Below are 17,629 nucleotides of genomic sequence, written 5' to 3' on the forward strand. Positions count from 1 at the left end.
TCAAGAAAGTAAAAGGGCAAACGGGGCAAATAAATAACAAACACATTATAACAAGGCATGTGGGGGATGCTGCAAATTAATATTGAATTATTTAAAAAAAAAAGTTGATATTGTTTATAGTAGAGGCTAATAAATTGCTCAGCACAAACAGAGAGGAAAAGTGAAAAATTAAGATAACAGTCAACGCAGAATATTACATTTTTTGATCTGGATAATGCAAATACTGTAAATACAGTGGTACCTTGAGATACTAGTTACATTTAGCTGTGATCATGGTCGCAACTCAAAACACTTGTATCACAACTAATTGAAATTAATGAGAATATTCATTCATCTGTCCCATCAGCATCCGCAAAAATATGTTTGTAAACAAAACAGCAATAACTTCGTTGCAACGAATGCAAAGAATTAAACAGTTTGTGCGGCATGATCATTCATTGCAGCTTCTTCTGATGTGCATGGCTTGGCCACCGGGGACAGTATAACACAGCCATGCAGACACATACAAAGAGGACTTTCACAACTACTGTAAATGAATTAGTAACTGCAGTAATTAAGTAATAAGAAAGGTTTTTGTAGAAGATAAAAAATTATGTATATGTAATGTGTTATGTTCAAGAGGTTGTATCCCAAAAGACGCAGACACCAATAATAGCATTAACAGTTATTTATTCGTATAACAAAGTTTCAACTGAAGGCGATGCAACAATCAAGGCGCACCCATCAGCCATGGCCAAACGCTATACATGGAGTGCCCAGTAAGTCATGAACTAAACGGCTCGCGCAAACCGTACTCACGACGAGGCGAGAAGGGATCGTGGATCAAAAGACGTGGAGCAAGGAAGCGAACCATCATTGGGCTATCAAGGCATGCAGATGAAATGTCCGACAAACAGAATGTGTTCTCCGCTGCCCCCTTTATACGCTGTGGTTGCCTCTTATAGGCTGCTGATTACATCAGGCAATTGCAACACAAAGGACACAGTCTGAGAGCACAAACATCTCATCATCGATCAGCCGAGGAAGAGGAGGAGGAAGCACCGTCGGCGGACTCGGTGGACTGGAGACAACTGGCTTGATCAGTGAAACGTGGAATACCGGATGAACTTTGGGAGTCAGTGGGAGCTTCAGCTTGACAGAGACTGGATTGACCACGGACTCGATTTCGAATGGACCGATGAAACGGGGATCCATTTTCCTGGACCCCCAAGCCAGATGCATATTCCTTGTGGAGAGCCACACTTCCTGATCCGAGTGGTAGTCGGGAGCAGGTAGCCGCCGCTGATTAGCGATCTGTTGATTGTGGTCTGCGGTGCGTGGAAGTGCTGCTCTGGTTTTCCCGCCACACCCGATGGACTCTCCAGAGGTAATGCTGTATCGATGGGATGGCCACTTCCCCTTCCTGCGAGGGAAATAAGGGGGGGCTGGTATTCATAAACTGGCATGAAGGGGGAGCGGTCTGTGGCAGAGGAGACGAGTGAATTGTGCATAGGCATATTCCACCCATAGTAGGGGAGTGGACCAAGATGTAAGGTGACGCAAAGAGTCTTGATTGACCCCTTTTTGTCTGTCCATTTGTTTGGGGGTGATAGCCCGAAGAAAGGCTCGCTGTGGCTCCCAAAGCTGCACAAAATTTTGTCCACCCATGGAATATGAGCTGGGAGCCTCGGTCCGAGACAATGTCTATGGGGATTCTGTGGACTCGGAAAATGTGGCGGGTTAACAAGTTTGCAGCTTTGGCAGGGCGATGAAATGAGCCATTTTAGAGCAACGATCGACTACAGTCAGTGTTACTGTGTTGCCTCAGGAAGCAGCGAGGCCAATAATAAAGTCCAACGACACGTGTGACCACAGACGCAACGGAATGGGTAAAGGTCGTAGCAATCCTGCTGGAGGTCGATGTGAAGCCGAGCAGGCGCTGATGAACTCAACGATGTCCCTCCACATCCTAGGCCACCAAAACATCTGAGCAAAGAGTGCGTCTCACTCTGGAGTGGCAAGCGACCCGCGAAGCATGTCCCCCTTGAAGCACTTCTGTACGCAGGCGGTCGGGAACGAACAATCTACCCTCCGGACCTCTGTCTGGAACGAGCGTGGTGGAAGACTTCTCCCACCGTAACGCTCCCACCGGGCGAGGATCAGCGCCCAACAAGCCTGTCTAGAGTTGAGTCGCTTGGCGGTGCAGATGTAGGCCAGGTTCTTGTGGTCCGTGAAGACTGTAAATCGTTTCTTGGCAGCCTCCAGCCAGTGCCTCCACTCCTGCAGAGCCAGAACGATGGCCAGCAACTCAGTTACCCACGTCATAATTAGCCTCAGAAGAAGTGAGGCGCCGGGAAAAGAAGGCACAGGGTCGACCGGGGAGTGCTGCCGCTCCGATGTCCGATGCGTCAATCTGGACAATAAAAGAGACGTCGTGATCAGGGTGATTCAACATCGGCGGACATGTGAATAAATCTTTGAGTTTGACAAAGGCGGACTTAGCTTCATGGCTCCATATTTAGTTCAAGTCTTTTTGCATTAGTGTTCGTAACCAGATCAAAAAGTTCTGTATCGTGATCCCATAGTACTCACACTGGTGATCGGTGCTGGAACTGGCTGACTGGTTCTCCACCGGTCATTGCTCTCTCAGAGCCGGAGCAGGACCAGCTTGTCGCAGAGGTCTGATCGGGCAAGAAGATACTTGGTGACCACAGTAGAAGCAGGCCCTAGTCTGGATGCGTCGCAGTCGCTCGGCTTGGCTGAGACGTCCTCCGCCGCTCTCCAGAAACTTGGTCTTTCCTCACTGGCTCCATGAGCCCGGGCCCAACTCCAGGATTCGTTGGGACCGTCTTGGTAGTATGCAAGGGGTACCTGGGGCGCTCCGTGCGACATTCTCTTTGCCGCTCCCTCTAGTAGATGTCGAATGGCGAGAGCGATAAGTCCTTCCAAATCAGTAGTGTCAACCCTGACAGCGAGCTCATCCTTTACTCGCGGGTCTAAGCCCCGCCGGAAAATACTACGCAAGGCCGTGTCATCGAAACCGCTTTCGGCTGCCAGTATGCGGAATTCAATGGCGTAGTCCGCAACAGAATGGTCTCCCTGGGCATAATCCATCAGTCTACTTACAGCATCCTTGTCCTTGACAGGTTGACCAAAGACTCGCTTTAATTCAGCAAGGAAAGCCGGAAGCGAAGTGCGCAATAGTGGTTTGGCATTGCTTACCGCCATAGCCCATGTTGCTGCTTTACCCGTAAGTAAACTCATCATGAACGCGACTTTGGTAATATCTTGGGAATAGGTAAAGGGTTGTGAGCCCCCCGATTTGTACCAGGGCGATAAAGTATCAAACTGGGTTGCTAGTGAATTTAGCTTCTCCCGAAGGTCAGCCAAGGACATCTCATGACGTCCAACCATCTGTCCTTGGCTGGCCGGGGCACGTTGTACCGTTTTTGAGTCTACTGAATCCATATGGTCGGACGATTCTGTTATGGATCCTAAAAGACGCAGACACCAATACTGGCGCTAGCAATTATTTATTCGTATAAGAACGTTTCAACTGAAGGTGATGCAACCATCAAGGCACATGCGCACTAACAGGGGCAAACGCTAAACATTGAGTGCCGAGTAAATCAGGAACGAAACGGCTTGCGCGAAACGTACTCACGACGAGACGAGGCAGCGGAAACTACCACAAACAGCGAGAAGGGAATCGTGGATCAAAAGATGTGGAGCAACGAAGCAAACTATCATTGAAGGCATGCAGATGAATTGTCCGACAAACACTTTGTTTTGTTAACTTGTAACTTTTGTTTTTTGAATTCAGTTCTTTTTAATTAGTTTTTAGGGTTTGTTTGTTTTTATTTTTTCGAAAGTGCTTCATTTTAGTTTAGTGTGTATTAGTTTATTAGCATTATATACATATATAATTATATATATTTCTCTGAGTACTGATGTCAGTTGTGTAGAATAAACACAAATGATTGATATGACAGAGGTGCCTTGAGATATGAGTGACTTGACTAATGAATTTTAGTGATACAAGCTCTCTCTCTCTATATATATACATATATATATATATATATATATATATATATATTAGAAATTCTTTTGTATTTTGGTCCTCAAAACTCATTTTGACCTCCAACAAACTTGCCTTTTTGCAATTTTGCTTTATTTATTGTTTGTTATATGATTTCATAAGCATTTCATAGAGTTCAGTAGTACACCGTATCATTTCATGCAGGGAGCGGCATACTGTCACGTACGTTGTGATACCTGGAGTTATGTCGAATATTTAGGAACAAAGAAAGCGATCTAGTTTTATACTCAATTCAATTGTGTTTAACCATTCATGGTCTGTGTTTCCAAAGGGGTCGCCATTGTAGAGTGACATCACATTGTAGTCCATCCGTGAAATCGGGGTCCTTTTTTGTTCTGAGTTGAAGTGGGCGTTTCCTGGTTTGAAGTCGGAAAACTCAGACTTCCTACCATCTGAATGCAGCAAAAGATCGAGTTTATCGTCTTATTGGTGGTGGTCATACACCTTAACACCGGTTTGCCAGTTTGCCAATCGCCTTTTCAAATGAAATGACATTTGGTAATTTGGTCGCTCTCTCTGTGTGGCTCAGTAGCAGCCCGCCGCCCAGTTGTTAGGCACCTGAGAATTTGCACAAGAGAATTGCGCACGGCAAGCGCAGCATGGCTCCGATACAACGGCAAATAGGGGCCATTACGGATGGTTGTTTTCCTCTATGTGATGTTCTTTCCATTCAAATAACAAAATCCATATTGACATGCAAATATTTGAATTGAGTTCCATCCACTGGAATATCATTCTGCATGAAAACCCAGAAATGACGATCGCGACAAAAATGGCGGCAGAGGCTTCATTGTTCTGCTCCAGCCCAAAAGCTCTCAAACAACCACCGTCGAAAGTGAGGATGCAAACTCAATGTATGAATCGTGAAAGCAGCAGCATCACCAGCGGCTCTCGCCACCTGCAGTCATGTTGTGATCTTCCGCCCTGTTTCATGCCGTAATGACCCATTTTCTCACAGCTCCCATGTCACACGTCGTTTGGTAATCATCGCCGATGCCCCTGTGTGGGAATGAAAGCGTTAGATGTTATAAAAGTTGTCGAAGAACAAGATGTCTGCACTCGAATGTTAACTTGCAGGGAGAAATTTATGCTTACACTGCTGATATTTTATTCATTGCCATACCCATCATTAATCTAATTAAAAACTACAGACTCGTTTTGCCGCATGTAGAAAATGGTCATCGGCTGCAAGCTTTAATTGCAACTGCACTGCATAATATTTGTTGGTGATGTCCGATGTACAAGGCGGACGAAGTACTCACACTCTGTACTTAAGTAGAAGTAAGAAGTATAAAACAAAGAATATGGTGAAGGAAGCTGAAGTCAAAAGAAAAATCAAAGTACATCAAGTACAGATATAACTGAAAAATCCACTTAAATACAGTAATGACATATTTGTATTCAATACGTTTAATACTAGTTGGCTTGCGACTAATTTGGTTGGTGTGTGACTTAACTGATCATTTGGTTTCACGTGTAAATTGCAATTCTCATATCGGAAATTAGAGGCGCAAACTAAAACCATGGCGTCGGGGGGGAAAAGCCTCGACTCCATTAGCCACTGCCTCTTCCAAGGATGCTGATTGGTCCCCTGTGGGAGCCTTAAATCATTTTTGCAGGTATTGCAATTATTAAGAATAATATAACTAATGGTATTCAGAGCAAATGTGTATTTTCAAACAGGTTGACTATTACATGAATAAATAACCAAGAAGTAGCTCTCACTTTCTAAAAGTTTGGTGGCCCCTGCTCTAAATTGTCCATACAGTTAGTGTGAATGGGAATGTGACTGGTTGTTTGTCTTTACGTGCCTTGTGAATGACTGGCGACCAGTCCTGCCTTTCACCAGTTCATTCGAGCTTGAGAAGATACAGTGTCATTTCATTTCCACACAGATCACAAACTCATCAAAGTGTTCCCTTTTTAGTCATTGTGCTCGGAGTAATACGGGTGGGCAGGCACTCGCGGGAACCAACTATTTGTATACAAGCGCTGCAAAAGGCGATTTGCCATCAATTAGTTTAGTTGGTGTCACAAGACTTGTGCATGTGCAGTGAAATATTGAATGTGATTTTAAGGGGGCATATTATAGAAAATCCTTGAGTGATTTCTATTGTTTTCTATGGAAAGATTTCTTCTAAATTTGAATTAATGGGAGGCAGGCCAACACTCGGGAAAGACTCATATTCAACCTCAGATGTTCAACGGCAGTTGATACTTTATTGTTATTATTATTATTTTTTTAATGTTCTTGTTGTTTTTTTGCTTTGTTTTTTTGTGTGTTATGGGTGTGTGGTAAAATGACCCATTTAAAGAGGAAATATGTCCAGTAACATTTATACAGTTGATGATAGTATGGGAGAGAAAGCTCCATATCAAAGAGAACATCTAATATTAAACCATGCACACGCTATCCACACAGGGCGTCCCACTGTGAAATATGGATTGGCAATGCTGTGCTGTGCTCTGCTGGAGCGGAGCAGAGGCTGGGGGACACGCAGCACTTGTGTCTTCCGCAGAGAGAGGCCTCAGGCTAAAAATCGGACCCTCCTTGATGACTGCAATGCTTATGAAAAGTCCATATGTTACATGTTTTGATTTGGCCTTCAAAGTATCAATTGCAGTTGCCTAAAAAAAGTGTGAAATATGAAAGTGAGATGACTAAAGATAAAATGAATTGAGGATTATAATGATTCATATATAACAGTGTGGCGTTCCCATCCCCCACATTTTTTCTTTTCATTATCTCTTCTTTGATCTTTTTGCAGACATAAAAAAAATCCCCAAGTTCAGAATTGATCAGTTTTGGGGCTGAGAAAAATAAAGCCTTCCGCACATTGAGCTGCATATTGCTTTTATGAGTTCAAATCCGTTGCAAAATGGCGACGCCATTACAGTTTCTGATTACAATAATATCATTCATGATGCACTCTATTATTAACTCATTCACTGCCATTGACGGCTATAGACATCAACAAGAGTATGAAAATTTAGATTTTTTTAATTGTACATTTAGAAAATATATAAAATGGGATTAATTATGAAAATTTCCTAATTTTTAATAATCTTTTCTTCTTTATTTAAAAAATTAATTTAATTATTATTTTTTTAAATTTTAAAGAATTTTTTTTTTAAAGAAAAGATAATAATAAATTAAGGGCGTCAGGCGATTACAATTTGTAATCATAATTAATAGTATGACTTCACTAGTTAACTCAGGATTAATCACAAATTTTATTTCTGTTCTAAATGTGCAATAATAATAAACAAATCTAGGTTTTCATACTCTTGTTAACAAAAGTGGGAAAATGTTAAACTAATAGAAATAGTTTAAATGAATTTTTGACGTATATAGCCGTCAATGGCAGTGAATGAGTTAATGTGAGTGAAATTTATGATATGTTATGCTAGATTCTTTCGGCATTCACATGAAAATGTTATGGCACAAACTCTGTGGTTTTCAAAGTCAAACTTGAAGTACGCAGGCTCCCTCTAGTGGTACGCGAAAGAGTTACTGCCTAAAGCTTGATCCCGACAATCGTAAGGATATCCAATCCTCCGATATCCCAAATATGATTTAAACAGATATTCCTGCCGTGTGTGGTGTGTTCAGCCAATCAGAAAGCGAGGCGGCGAGAAAGGACGGCGGAAAATCCAAAATCAAACCAGTCATGGCATAACAGACAGTCCGTGCTTGTGCTGTCTCCACTCCTTTGACCAACGGAATTTCTTTTTATGTCATTTTTTCCCCCCAACTAAAAGCAAAGCACAAACTATTGTCGCCGGTCCGCCATGTTTGTTTACTCTGAAGTCACATGTACTTTCGTGAGTCTTTATGAGACTTCCCGTCTAAGCTGGAAATTTTAATGAATGATGGTGCCGATGGGTGGCTGTGCGTTCAAAACTGTTACCCGTAATACCCTTGATTTTTTTTCCTTCTCAATATGTATTGTCTCAATTTTAAAATCGAGCCGTGTGAACCAGTCTCAAGTTGTTTTGAACCCGTTATGTAAATTCACTACATTTAGATTTAATTTTAAAAAGTTTGGCTTAAAACATATATTTTGTAATAATTGTATTTTTATAAATGTATTTATCAATTTAATGCACATGCATTACATTTATAACTACATTTTTCAATTTTCTTATTAATATTTATAAGTGCAGCGTTAAGAATGTTAGAACTGTGTATAATGTTAGAAGTGGTTTACAATAATAGCGAATAAAGACTAAGCATTTTTTTAGGTTCTGTTTTATATCAACAAACAGAATATTTGTCTGTTGAAGCAAGAACTAACTTAATATTTACAGGTATCCAATCCAAACTCGTTCATCTCCTTTTCACTTTCAACTGAGCTCTATATCTTTTGTCATTATAAATCTTAAAAAGAAACAAAAAAAACCCACCATAATCTTATTTGAGTACAGGTTAAAAACAAACAAACAAATAAAATAAACTGCTAATCATAAAAAGAGCTTTGGTCCCATCTTTGTGACTGCTTTCTACTTTTATATAAAATGTTTACATTTAAAAAAAAAAATCCCGTTCTTTGACATGTTTTGTTCTTTCTGTAAACCGAACTACTAAACCAAACACCGTCCATGTGAGGCTTAAAGCTGTCCTCTCTGGTTCTTGAGCGAACGAGCAAAACAAAAAGAGTGCACACTAAGAGCTGTTTGCTGTATAATTCTTTCAGTTTTGTCTTTTGTCTTGTTTGCGTCACTGCGGCAAATTCAGAGGATTGCAAGCGCTCCCTTGTGGCGTTCAGCTCTAATGTCGCTCCAGACTCTTCTTCCGCCGCCATCCACTGTTGAGCAAAATCATCATCAGAACTATATTTAGCCTCCAAATTAGATTTAAATTCTGATTATAAAAAGAAAAAGCTTTGGTTGCTTTAACCCGGCGCTCTGAAACTTTTCGGGTCCAAGGAACCCTTACAAGGGAGATATTTTTGGGGATTCCCTTATAAGTCATAATCCAATAAAACCAATTGAGCCAATTGAACATACCATGCATAGTGTACTCCTAAATACAATACTGTTATCTTATCGCCCATTTATAAGAAAAAATGGTAAAGTGATAACAAATTCATATTTTTTAGCCTCACCTCTCCCATCCCAAATATAACATGCATACAAAATGACCATATCGCATGAAACAGTTGATGTAATGCAATAATGATAATTTTTAAAAAGAAAATCAACCTGATTTAAATAAATAAATATTAAATAAAGATAATTACAAAACTGAAACAAATGAATACGTATTGAAGTTGGAAGTGTGCCTTTTCCAGAGCAGCATTATTTAGATGCAAAGACATCAATTAGGTGATTGTATTTATTGTAATTAATACTTATGATCGTCAAGCCACTTGAACGCTCTTGTGCCATTGATGAGCGGAGGTAAGTCTTAATCAGCTTTGTCTTTCAAAAGCTCCGCTCAACAGAGGCAACTGAAACAGTGGGCGTAACTGCAATGCAAAGATTTGGATACAGCATAATAATAATAATAATAATAATAAAAAAATTAAAACGACTGCAGTTGATATTACACGTTTTTATTATAGACTATAATGTAAATGCTAGCTTACTATAATGTAAATAATAGCTTACTACTACTATTACTACTGCTGTAAAACGCCTTTCCCTATTAAATACATTAAAAAAAAAAAATTCAAGGAACACAACTTCATGAGGCAGAAACATTCTTATTTTTACATTTTCCATGTGTAAAATAACAAGGTGTTAATGGCTTATAGTTGTGTTCTTATATTCTAAACAGCTAAGTTTGACATTTTGAGTTGAATGTTTTTCTTTTTAATGGGTAAAAGGTTTTTTATAAAATAATTGAAGACAAAGTTCTATTATCTTATTATTATTATTTATTTATTTATTTTTATGAAAATACCTCAACGTGCAATTTAAGGCACATTACCTGTAGTCTTGGTCCAGAATATTGAAAAAGAATTAAAGTAAGGCAGACATCAGCTGTCAAACTCACTTACCAGCCAGTCACTCGTTGGTATTGCTAACAGCTAGCTGCTAGCCACTTATGTCGGAGACTTCTGCCGTATCATACAATGACGGCGTAATTAATTAGCGGTTTCTTAGCGTCCTAAATTATCGATTGAACACGAGTTCGGGATAACATTGTGTAGATGTTGGTCGCAACTATAATGTTAATCAACTACGATAATGAAACGTTTAAAAGAGAAGTCAAGCTAGCCATCACGCCACGACATGGGCCAACTTCAAAATAAAAGTATACTAAGGCTATTTGCATTGCTGTCAACGTATTACTGTATTTAGTCAATGTTATTTTGAATTAGGCTTAGATTGTTACATTGAGTATATTTCAGCTTCCTTGACATGTCAGAATGGTATCGACTGTGAAGTCGCATTTTGTTGTTATTGTTTTCCCCCACCAACCGATCCGAGGATCGTGCGCAATCCGAACCGATTACATATGTATAGTGGTTATCAATTCTATCATTACACCTTTCTGGTGCCGTCATCCATTGCAATTCATTTGTTGGTACGAATGAATCCCCTCCTCCCAAGGAGCAAATTTGGCAATAAGATAATTGTGTGGCACATTTTCTATTTTGCAAAATATCTGCGTTCATTCAATCTTTTGTTTACCGCAAACACATCTCAGTGTTCGTAATGCTGTGCTGCTTTCTTACATTTGAGACATGAGAGGCTTTGGAGATGGAATCAGCAGTAAAGAACCTTATGTCTGCTTTTTTATAATTCATAGAGAGTCTAAGCCTGAGCTTCGTCAAGTGTGGAGCAAACGGTTGGGAATTTGTTTCTAGTAATACACTGAACAGAAATATAAATGCAGCACTTTTGGTTTTGCTCCCATTTTTCATGAGCTAAACTCAAAGATCTAAGACTTTTTCTATGAGCACAGACGATCTGTTTCTCTCAAATATTCTCCACAAATCTCTGTTAGGGCGCACTTCTCCTTTGCTGAGATAATCCATCCACCTCACAGGTGTGACATTGTCAAGATGCTGATTAGACAGCAGGATTATTGCACAAATGTGTGAGGCCACTATCAAATGGAAAGTTTGACTCTTATCAGGAGTGTCCTGGGTTTCAGAGAATCAGTTAAATCTACTGTGACTTGCCCACCAATGTGGTCCAGTGAGACATTGAATTGCAAGATTAGGAGGAAAGGAGGTGGGAAAAAAAACTTGAGACTTTCTTATGACTTGCATATATTGTGGTTTTCATAGAATGAATCTCACAACATGGCGAAAACAGATACAGAGATGTCCTTTCCTTTATCACATGCCAAGTGACAAATAATTCTTTGCTCAATGCTTGGGCTTCTTATTGACGGTATGTCCCAGTCTCAGATGTTCAGTCAAGCTAATCTCCAGCTGCAGTAGCAGGCAGCTCTTTTCACTGGTCCAATGATGCATTGCAGAGTGACAAGCAGGACATAATCTTTCTCGGAGGGTGCTGGATGGAGGGTAAATAAACTGTATAAACATTGAAGAAACACTCGCTCTTTTGGGATGTTAAATTCCAATGTTGCTGTGGTTGTATTAATTTACAGCAGGCAAGTAAACAAAACATTTCTCACTTGGTTAACCAATTGGCAGCACAGTATTACCATTTGTTGCTTTAATGTCGTCATTTTTTTTCCTTTTTTCCTTTTTCTGCAGGTACATCTACTGTGACATCATCTCATTTCCATAAACCTCTGCTGTTATGCAAACACACGATAATAGAGGGCCACAGGAACATTTTGTTCCAGGAACGATTGTACCCAACTAAAAGTTCCTGGTAATTTTGGTGAAAAGTGGTCGGTGTCCAAAAAGATGAATTTCAGGAGGTAATTGTCCGAGTAAAAATGTGCTTCAATTTGGGCTGCAGCCTTCAAATTTACTGAACTAGAAGAGTTAGAAAAATGCAGAAAAATGTGTCGTATAGCTATGCACCACAGATTATCATTCTGTGGCAACACCAAGGTCTGAACATCTCACCAATGACTATTTCTCAGTAGATTAGAAATCAATCACAAAACTGGAAGAAAAAAAAAGTTTCATTTGATATGAGGAAATTCATATTTTCCACATCATCTCTAATTCCTGGGGCTATTATGCAATGCAACAATAGAATGTTTATGGCGTATGGCAATTACCGTATGTTGTTATGTTTGTCAATGAATCCACACACGGTTACGTGTGCACTGAAATATAAGAAATTACCCCCCAAGGGAAAGTCTCTGAAGGTTGTTATAAAAAGCAACGTCTGTGCATATACGGTTCAAGCACGACAGATCCCGTCTCTGACATACATGTTTCATCACAGGCTCATGTCTCGGCGTGTTACATGTGTGCGTGCATATACTGCACATGCTTCACAAGACATATTTTAGTGCGAAAATAATTCATCATATTCTAATGCTTGTTTGAAACTAACATGAAAGATTCGGTCTTGGATTTATGTAATAATTCGTCAATGTTAAGTTGCTGACAGCTGTTTACATGCAAACACACATTTTTAAAAGTGAATTCAGAGATTTGTTTCGAAATATATCAAGCGTATGTGTAGATAATTGCTGTGCAGAGACTGATAATTATATAGTATAGTATATAGTAGGAAGTGTTTGGGTGGGCGTGGCTAAATGAGAGCCCTGTGACTCACTTGAGTGCAAGCATGAGTCATCCCCACCCCACTTGACCACCTTCATTGACATCAGCAGCGCAATTGCAATGTGCACATCTAACCGTGCCTACAACTATGCATACAAGCGTGCGGCTACTTTAGAGTGCCTCATTGTCAGCTATGAGTGCGAACACATCACTGTGAGAAAGGCGGAAGCATCAGGAGAGAAATAGAAGAGGGTTGGGAGAAAGTTTGATTTGACAGCTTTGCACTGGTGTGGTCGCTTTAGAGTGCCTCATTGTCAGGCGTGATCGATTGTCATGACAGAAATAAAGGAGGGGAAAAAAGCTTTGACGTGACTTGAGCTCTGTACTAGCATGACCCAGTTTGTTGTTATTATTATTATTATTATTATTATTATTATTATTATTATAGCTATCAGAGGCTTTAAGTGGATACATTTTGGGGATTTGAGAGTAGAGAAAACTGTATGATTTTTTTTATTTTTTTATTTACCAAATTGAAGTCTAATTTTATTATTTACCTGGCAATTTGTTAATCGTTCAAATTTGGCATTGTTAACAAGAATCTTCTCTATGGTGTGTTCAACTCAGAAGACATTTCAAGTTACAAGGGCTTTAACCTTATTGCAATTTGGTTTCAATACACTTGTTCTCTCTTTTGGCTCATGCGACAGTTTTGTTGTTGTCGTCTCCTTTAAACGTGCAGAACCAGACCAAAAAGTGTAATTAAAAAACCTATAACTGACAAGAGAATGCTTGCCCATATATTTAAACTCTGTACTGATTCTCAAGAACCTGCTCAGTTGTGCCACTGATGGTCCTTTATAGCAGAACTACATCCAACTTCAGACTCCATTGTGTTAAAATGCTCTCCAAAATGGATTGTGAATGCTTAGAGATGCTGTCGACATGTTGGTAATACTAATGAAAGGAAGTGCTTGACAACAATAGCGCTCAGGAAAAAAACAACAACAACTGTCCCAAACGAGTGCACAGTCTGTTCTTTGTCTTTTCGTTAGGCAAAGAACAAACAAACGCGACTCGTGCTGCAGTACAGTGTTGAACTTTGCTGAGCGGTAATTGTCGCATTCAGTAATTTGCTGACTGCATCATTTGCATACAGAACTTGGACTGTCGGTTTGACTTCTACAGAGTGCAGACAGTTCCTTTTTTTTGTTCCCAGTGACTTTGCACAGTAAAGATAATGCATGCATGGGTTTCTTTCTTCTCGTGCAAACCGGAGGAATTGCTGAGAAAAGCATTCACACTAATGCTATTGTGTTTGAATTGTATTTGTTTCTGAAACTCTTTTGCACCTCATCTATTGTGAGTTGTCGACGCATTTGTTAAATGCGTCAAATGCAAAGGAAAAAAAAATAAAAAGATGTAACTACAGCAATTATTTCCACAAGTGAATGTTGGACAAACATGAACAACAACAACTGAAAAATCAGTACATAATGTCTGCGTGCACTACTGAATAATTCTCCAGAATATTAACAAATATAATGAAAAAAGATGAGTCGATGTGTATAAAATCCCCGAACCCCCACCCACCCGCATTACCCTCTGCTCGCCATCTCCTGCTGACTTTGTACGGCACTTTTAAAGCATTCGCTGAATGTTATCACGGGAAACCAGTCTCATTGTTAAATTGCTTGGAATAACTTGACTCAGCATGTTCCACAAAAAATAAAAAAATAAATGGTACGCTGTGTATCGCTGCTTGCTGTACTTCAAAGCGCCAAGTGAATACATTTATTTTTTCAGAGTGGTTTTAATCTCAGCCGTGCACTAGTTTATTTGAGCTTTCTTTGTAATTATTGTTTTTAGCTGTATCAACAATAACATTAGACATGCAAATGAAGGGATGCTGCAAAACCATTTGAGCCTGCCGAGGTTGTGCAAGTTTAAACTGCTGGTGACCCATTGCACATATTAGCAGCTTCTCCTTCGTTTTTCATCAGCGCTACTGGTGGGGCACATAGCAGCACACTCTTCCTAACCAGATGTATGGAAAACCTGCCATTTTTAAAATGGAAAACATACATGCAAAATACGTGCTCTAAATGTATTTCATTTTTCATAATACATTTCTCAGTGCATGTATAAGAACCAGCCCAACAGAGGGTTTGAAGAATAAAAAACATAAAAACACATATAATGTTTTTTTTTCTTTCCAGGGCAAAAAAACACTTTGTCCAGGAAAATTACCATTCAAGGACGGCACAAAACTACTAACCAGAAAACCAATATTAAGTGCAAAAACACATATTGTACATCTTTTCACAAAAATTTGATCACTCAGAATGTTAATATTATTGAGGTAATGTTAAGACAAACCTGCATAACATTCCAAATCCACAAAATAATTAATATGGCTGTCACACTGTAGTATATATAGGGCAGTATAAGGTCAGGTGCAGGAACAATTAAACCAAGTCTGCCGTCTAGTGGTGAATGGTGAAATTACAACTTCCAACTGTACACTAGAACTCCGTTATTCTTGCCAGTCAACGAATAATGAAAAATCGTGTATAATTGATTGTCATGCAAATGCATGGGAGAAGAAAGAAAATGTGTAGGAATATATTGTTTCCTTTTTTTAAAGGCTGGTCAGGAGTGACCCATCTAACTCAGATTGGAAAGTTTCCAGAAAAAAAAAACAGTATGAAGAGGCCCTGGTTAGATGTACCACTTTAAAATTCTTCCTTGACACTAACTACTACTTTCCAATTTGTTAGGGATTTGGCGCCATCTTCTGGCATCTTAGAGCGTTACAGAAAGAGCACAAAGAGTTTTTCGAGAAATAGCTGAGTGTATGTCCCACCCAAAAAAAGGTGCATTGGTGAAGAGGCTGACTGTTATTGTGAGATATTTCAATGTTTTTCATCAATGACTACAAACACAGCCACTCTCTACTGATTTACGTTTTTCCTTAAAAAATACCATTTCTTTCTCTCTTGCTGTTTTCCTGCAGAATCCTCCCTCAACAAGTCCAGCGACCTGTTTGCCAACACAACGTGCAACGTGTCCACAAATGATTCGGTGTTCTGCTCGCCAGCGGACGACGACGCGGGAGCCGCAAGTCCGTACAAGGCAGTCGAGATGTTTTTTATCGCCCTGGTCACGGGCTCGCTGAGCCTCGTCACCGTCACGGGGAACATTTTGGTCATGCTGTCCATCAAAGTCAACCGCCACTTGCAAACTGTCAACAACTATTTCTTGTTCTCATTGGCATGTGCTGACTTGATCATTGGTGTGTTCAGCATGAATTTATACACTGTTTACATCATCGTTGGATACTGGCCCCTGGGGCCCGTGGTCTGTGACCTGTGGCTTGCTTTAGATTACGTAGTGTCCAACGCATCGGTGATGAACTTGTTGATTATCAGCTTTGATCGCTACTTTTGCGTGACCAAGCCCCTCACATACCCCGCCAGAAGGACCACTAAGATGGCGGGCTTAATGATTGCGGCTGCCTGGATCTTGTCCTTCATCCTTTGGGCCCCTGCCATCTTGTTCTGGCAATTCATCGTTGGGCAGAGGACAGTACCACCTGGAGAGTGTTACATTCAGGTACACTAAAAAAGTTAGCCTTTTTTTGGAGGGCATGAAATCTCCTCTAATTAAATCTGTACATCACAACTCCAAACAAGCGTGAATGCAAATTGCAGATGGCAAAGTCCCCGAGAGGCTGCGAACAATATTTTTGGGAGGGCTTCTTGCCAAAATGTTTTGCACGCACAGATCCAAGCCACACACCTGCACAAATCAAGGTCAGGGTCCTAAATTGTCCTCGAAAACATTTCATTATTACAAAAAGATGATTTCTTTGAATAAATTGCAGTTTTACAAGAAAAGGTCATACATATTTGAGAATATAATGGTATTAGGAATTGGTTTTCATGAGAATAAATAACTGAGGAAAATGTCAGGAATACACAAGGCTATTACAAGAAAATGTGTCTAACTTTTAGAGAATGAAGTCCTAATATTCAGGTAATATACAGATAATGCGCATAACGAGTCAAGCATTTATTTATTTGCCAAAAATATCATGGTATTAATCACTGCTCTAAAATGCATTATTTTGAAATATCTGGTAACTAACAACTGTTTTTCATTGAACATCTCCATAAGTATGCTAATAATTTTAGAAAGAACATGAGTAATGGAATTTGTCTAAATAATCCAAATGTATTGTAAAAATACTTATTTCCCCAAAAAACGAGTATCTATCTACTTCTTTACTTTTCTCAGCTTTGTGAAGTAACATCACGGAGAAAGAAACTTGACGTCAGCCAAGCCAATTAGCCAGTTATCGCTTCAAGTCATCGTTATTGTAATATATTGATGTTACTTTGAATCAGTCAGCGAGAAGTGGCTCTTGTGGTATTGTATTGGAAGTAGTGACTCCTCTTCATAAACACAATTTTTATATCCTACCTCAAACATGTTGTTTTACCGGCAGCAATAAAATTATCGAAGAGTCAACTTTTTCAACAGTAACCGGCCCAAGCCTAATGTGTAAACAGTTCAATGTGACTACATCTTCAGATCTCAACTTGTGTTATTAACACATTCCTGAACTCTGTGTAATTGATCAAATATGGGCTAAGAGTGTTGAAGTCAACCTCAAAATTTGCAGGCTCTGGCAAAGTATCACAGGCAGAATTCCTCAAGAGAATCAATAAAGTATCTACCAAGTCCCGACCGACCAAAGGCCGAACTTATAGCCATGAAGAAAATGTGAAGTTTAACACCGAGACTCACTGTCCACGCATGTATTAAAAGCAGTTGTTGCCGTCCAACTGAAATCATCACGTTATTATAACGGAGCAAACAAGATCAGCTGTGTCAACGAGCACTTCAGACACAGCAGTGCTTTGCTTCAGCAAGT

General features: G+C 39.8%; 2 protein-coding genes across 2 annotated transcripts in view; one reads left to right on the forward strand and one right to left on the reverse strand.

Moving 5' to 3' along the window:
- Nucleotides 1-17,629, forward strand: part of chrm4a (cholinergic receptor, muscarinic 4a) — a 36,759-nt gene that overhangs the window by 4,963 nt on the left and 14,167 nt on the right. The window contains exon 2 of the mRNA XM_086067692.1: nt 15,707-16,305. Coding sequence (XP_085923818.1) covers nt 15,707-16,305 — 599 coding nt within the window. The remainder of the gene's footprint in view (nt 1-15,706; nt 16,306-17,629) is intronic.
- Nucleotides 765-2,806, reverse strand: LOC147178724 (uncharacterized). The gene is made up of 2 exons (XM_086069655.1): nt 2,572-2,806; nt 765-2,392 (listed from the first exon to the last, which is right to left on the reverse strand). The coding sequence occupies exons 1-2, from the start codon at nt 2,616-2,618 to the stop codon at nt 1,984-1,986; spliced, it is 456 nt and encodes a 151-aa protein (XP_085925781.1). The 5' UTR covers nt 2,619-2,806; the 3' UTR covers nt 765-1,983.

Source organism: Leptonotus elevatus, chromosome 2 (genome assembly GCF_054856555.1).
Source record: "Leptonotus elevatus isolate MCC_2025b chromosome 2, RoL_Lele_1.0, whole genome shotgun sequence".
Classification (NCBI taxonomy): domain Eukaryota; kingdom Metazoa; phylum Chordata; class Actinopteri; order Syngnathiformes; family Syngnathidae; genus Leptonotus; species Leptonotus elevatus.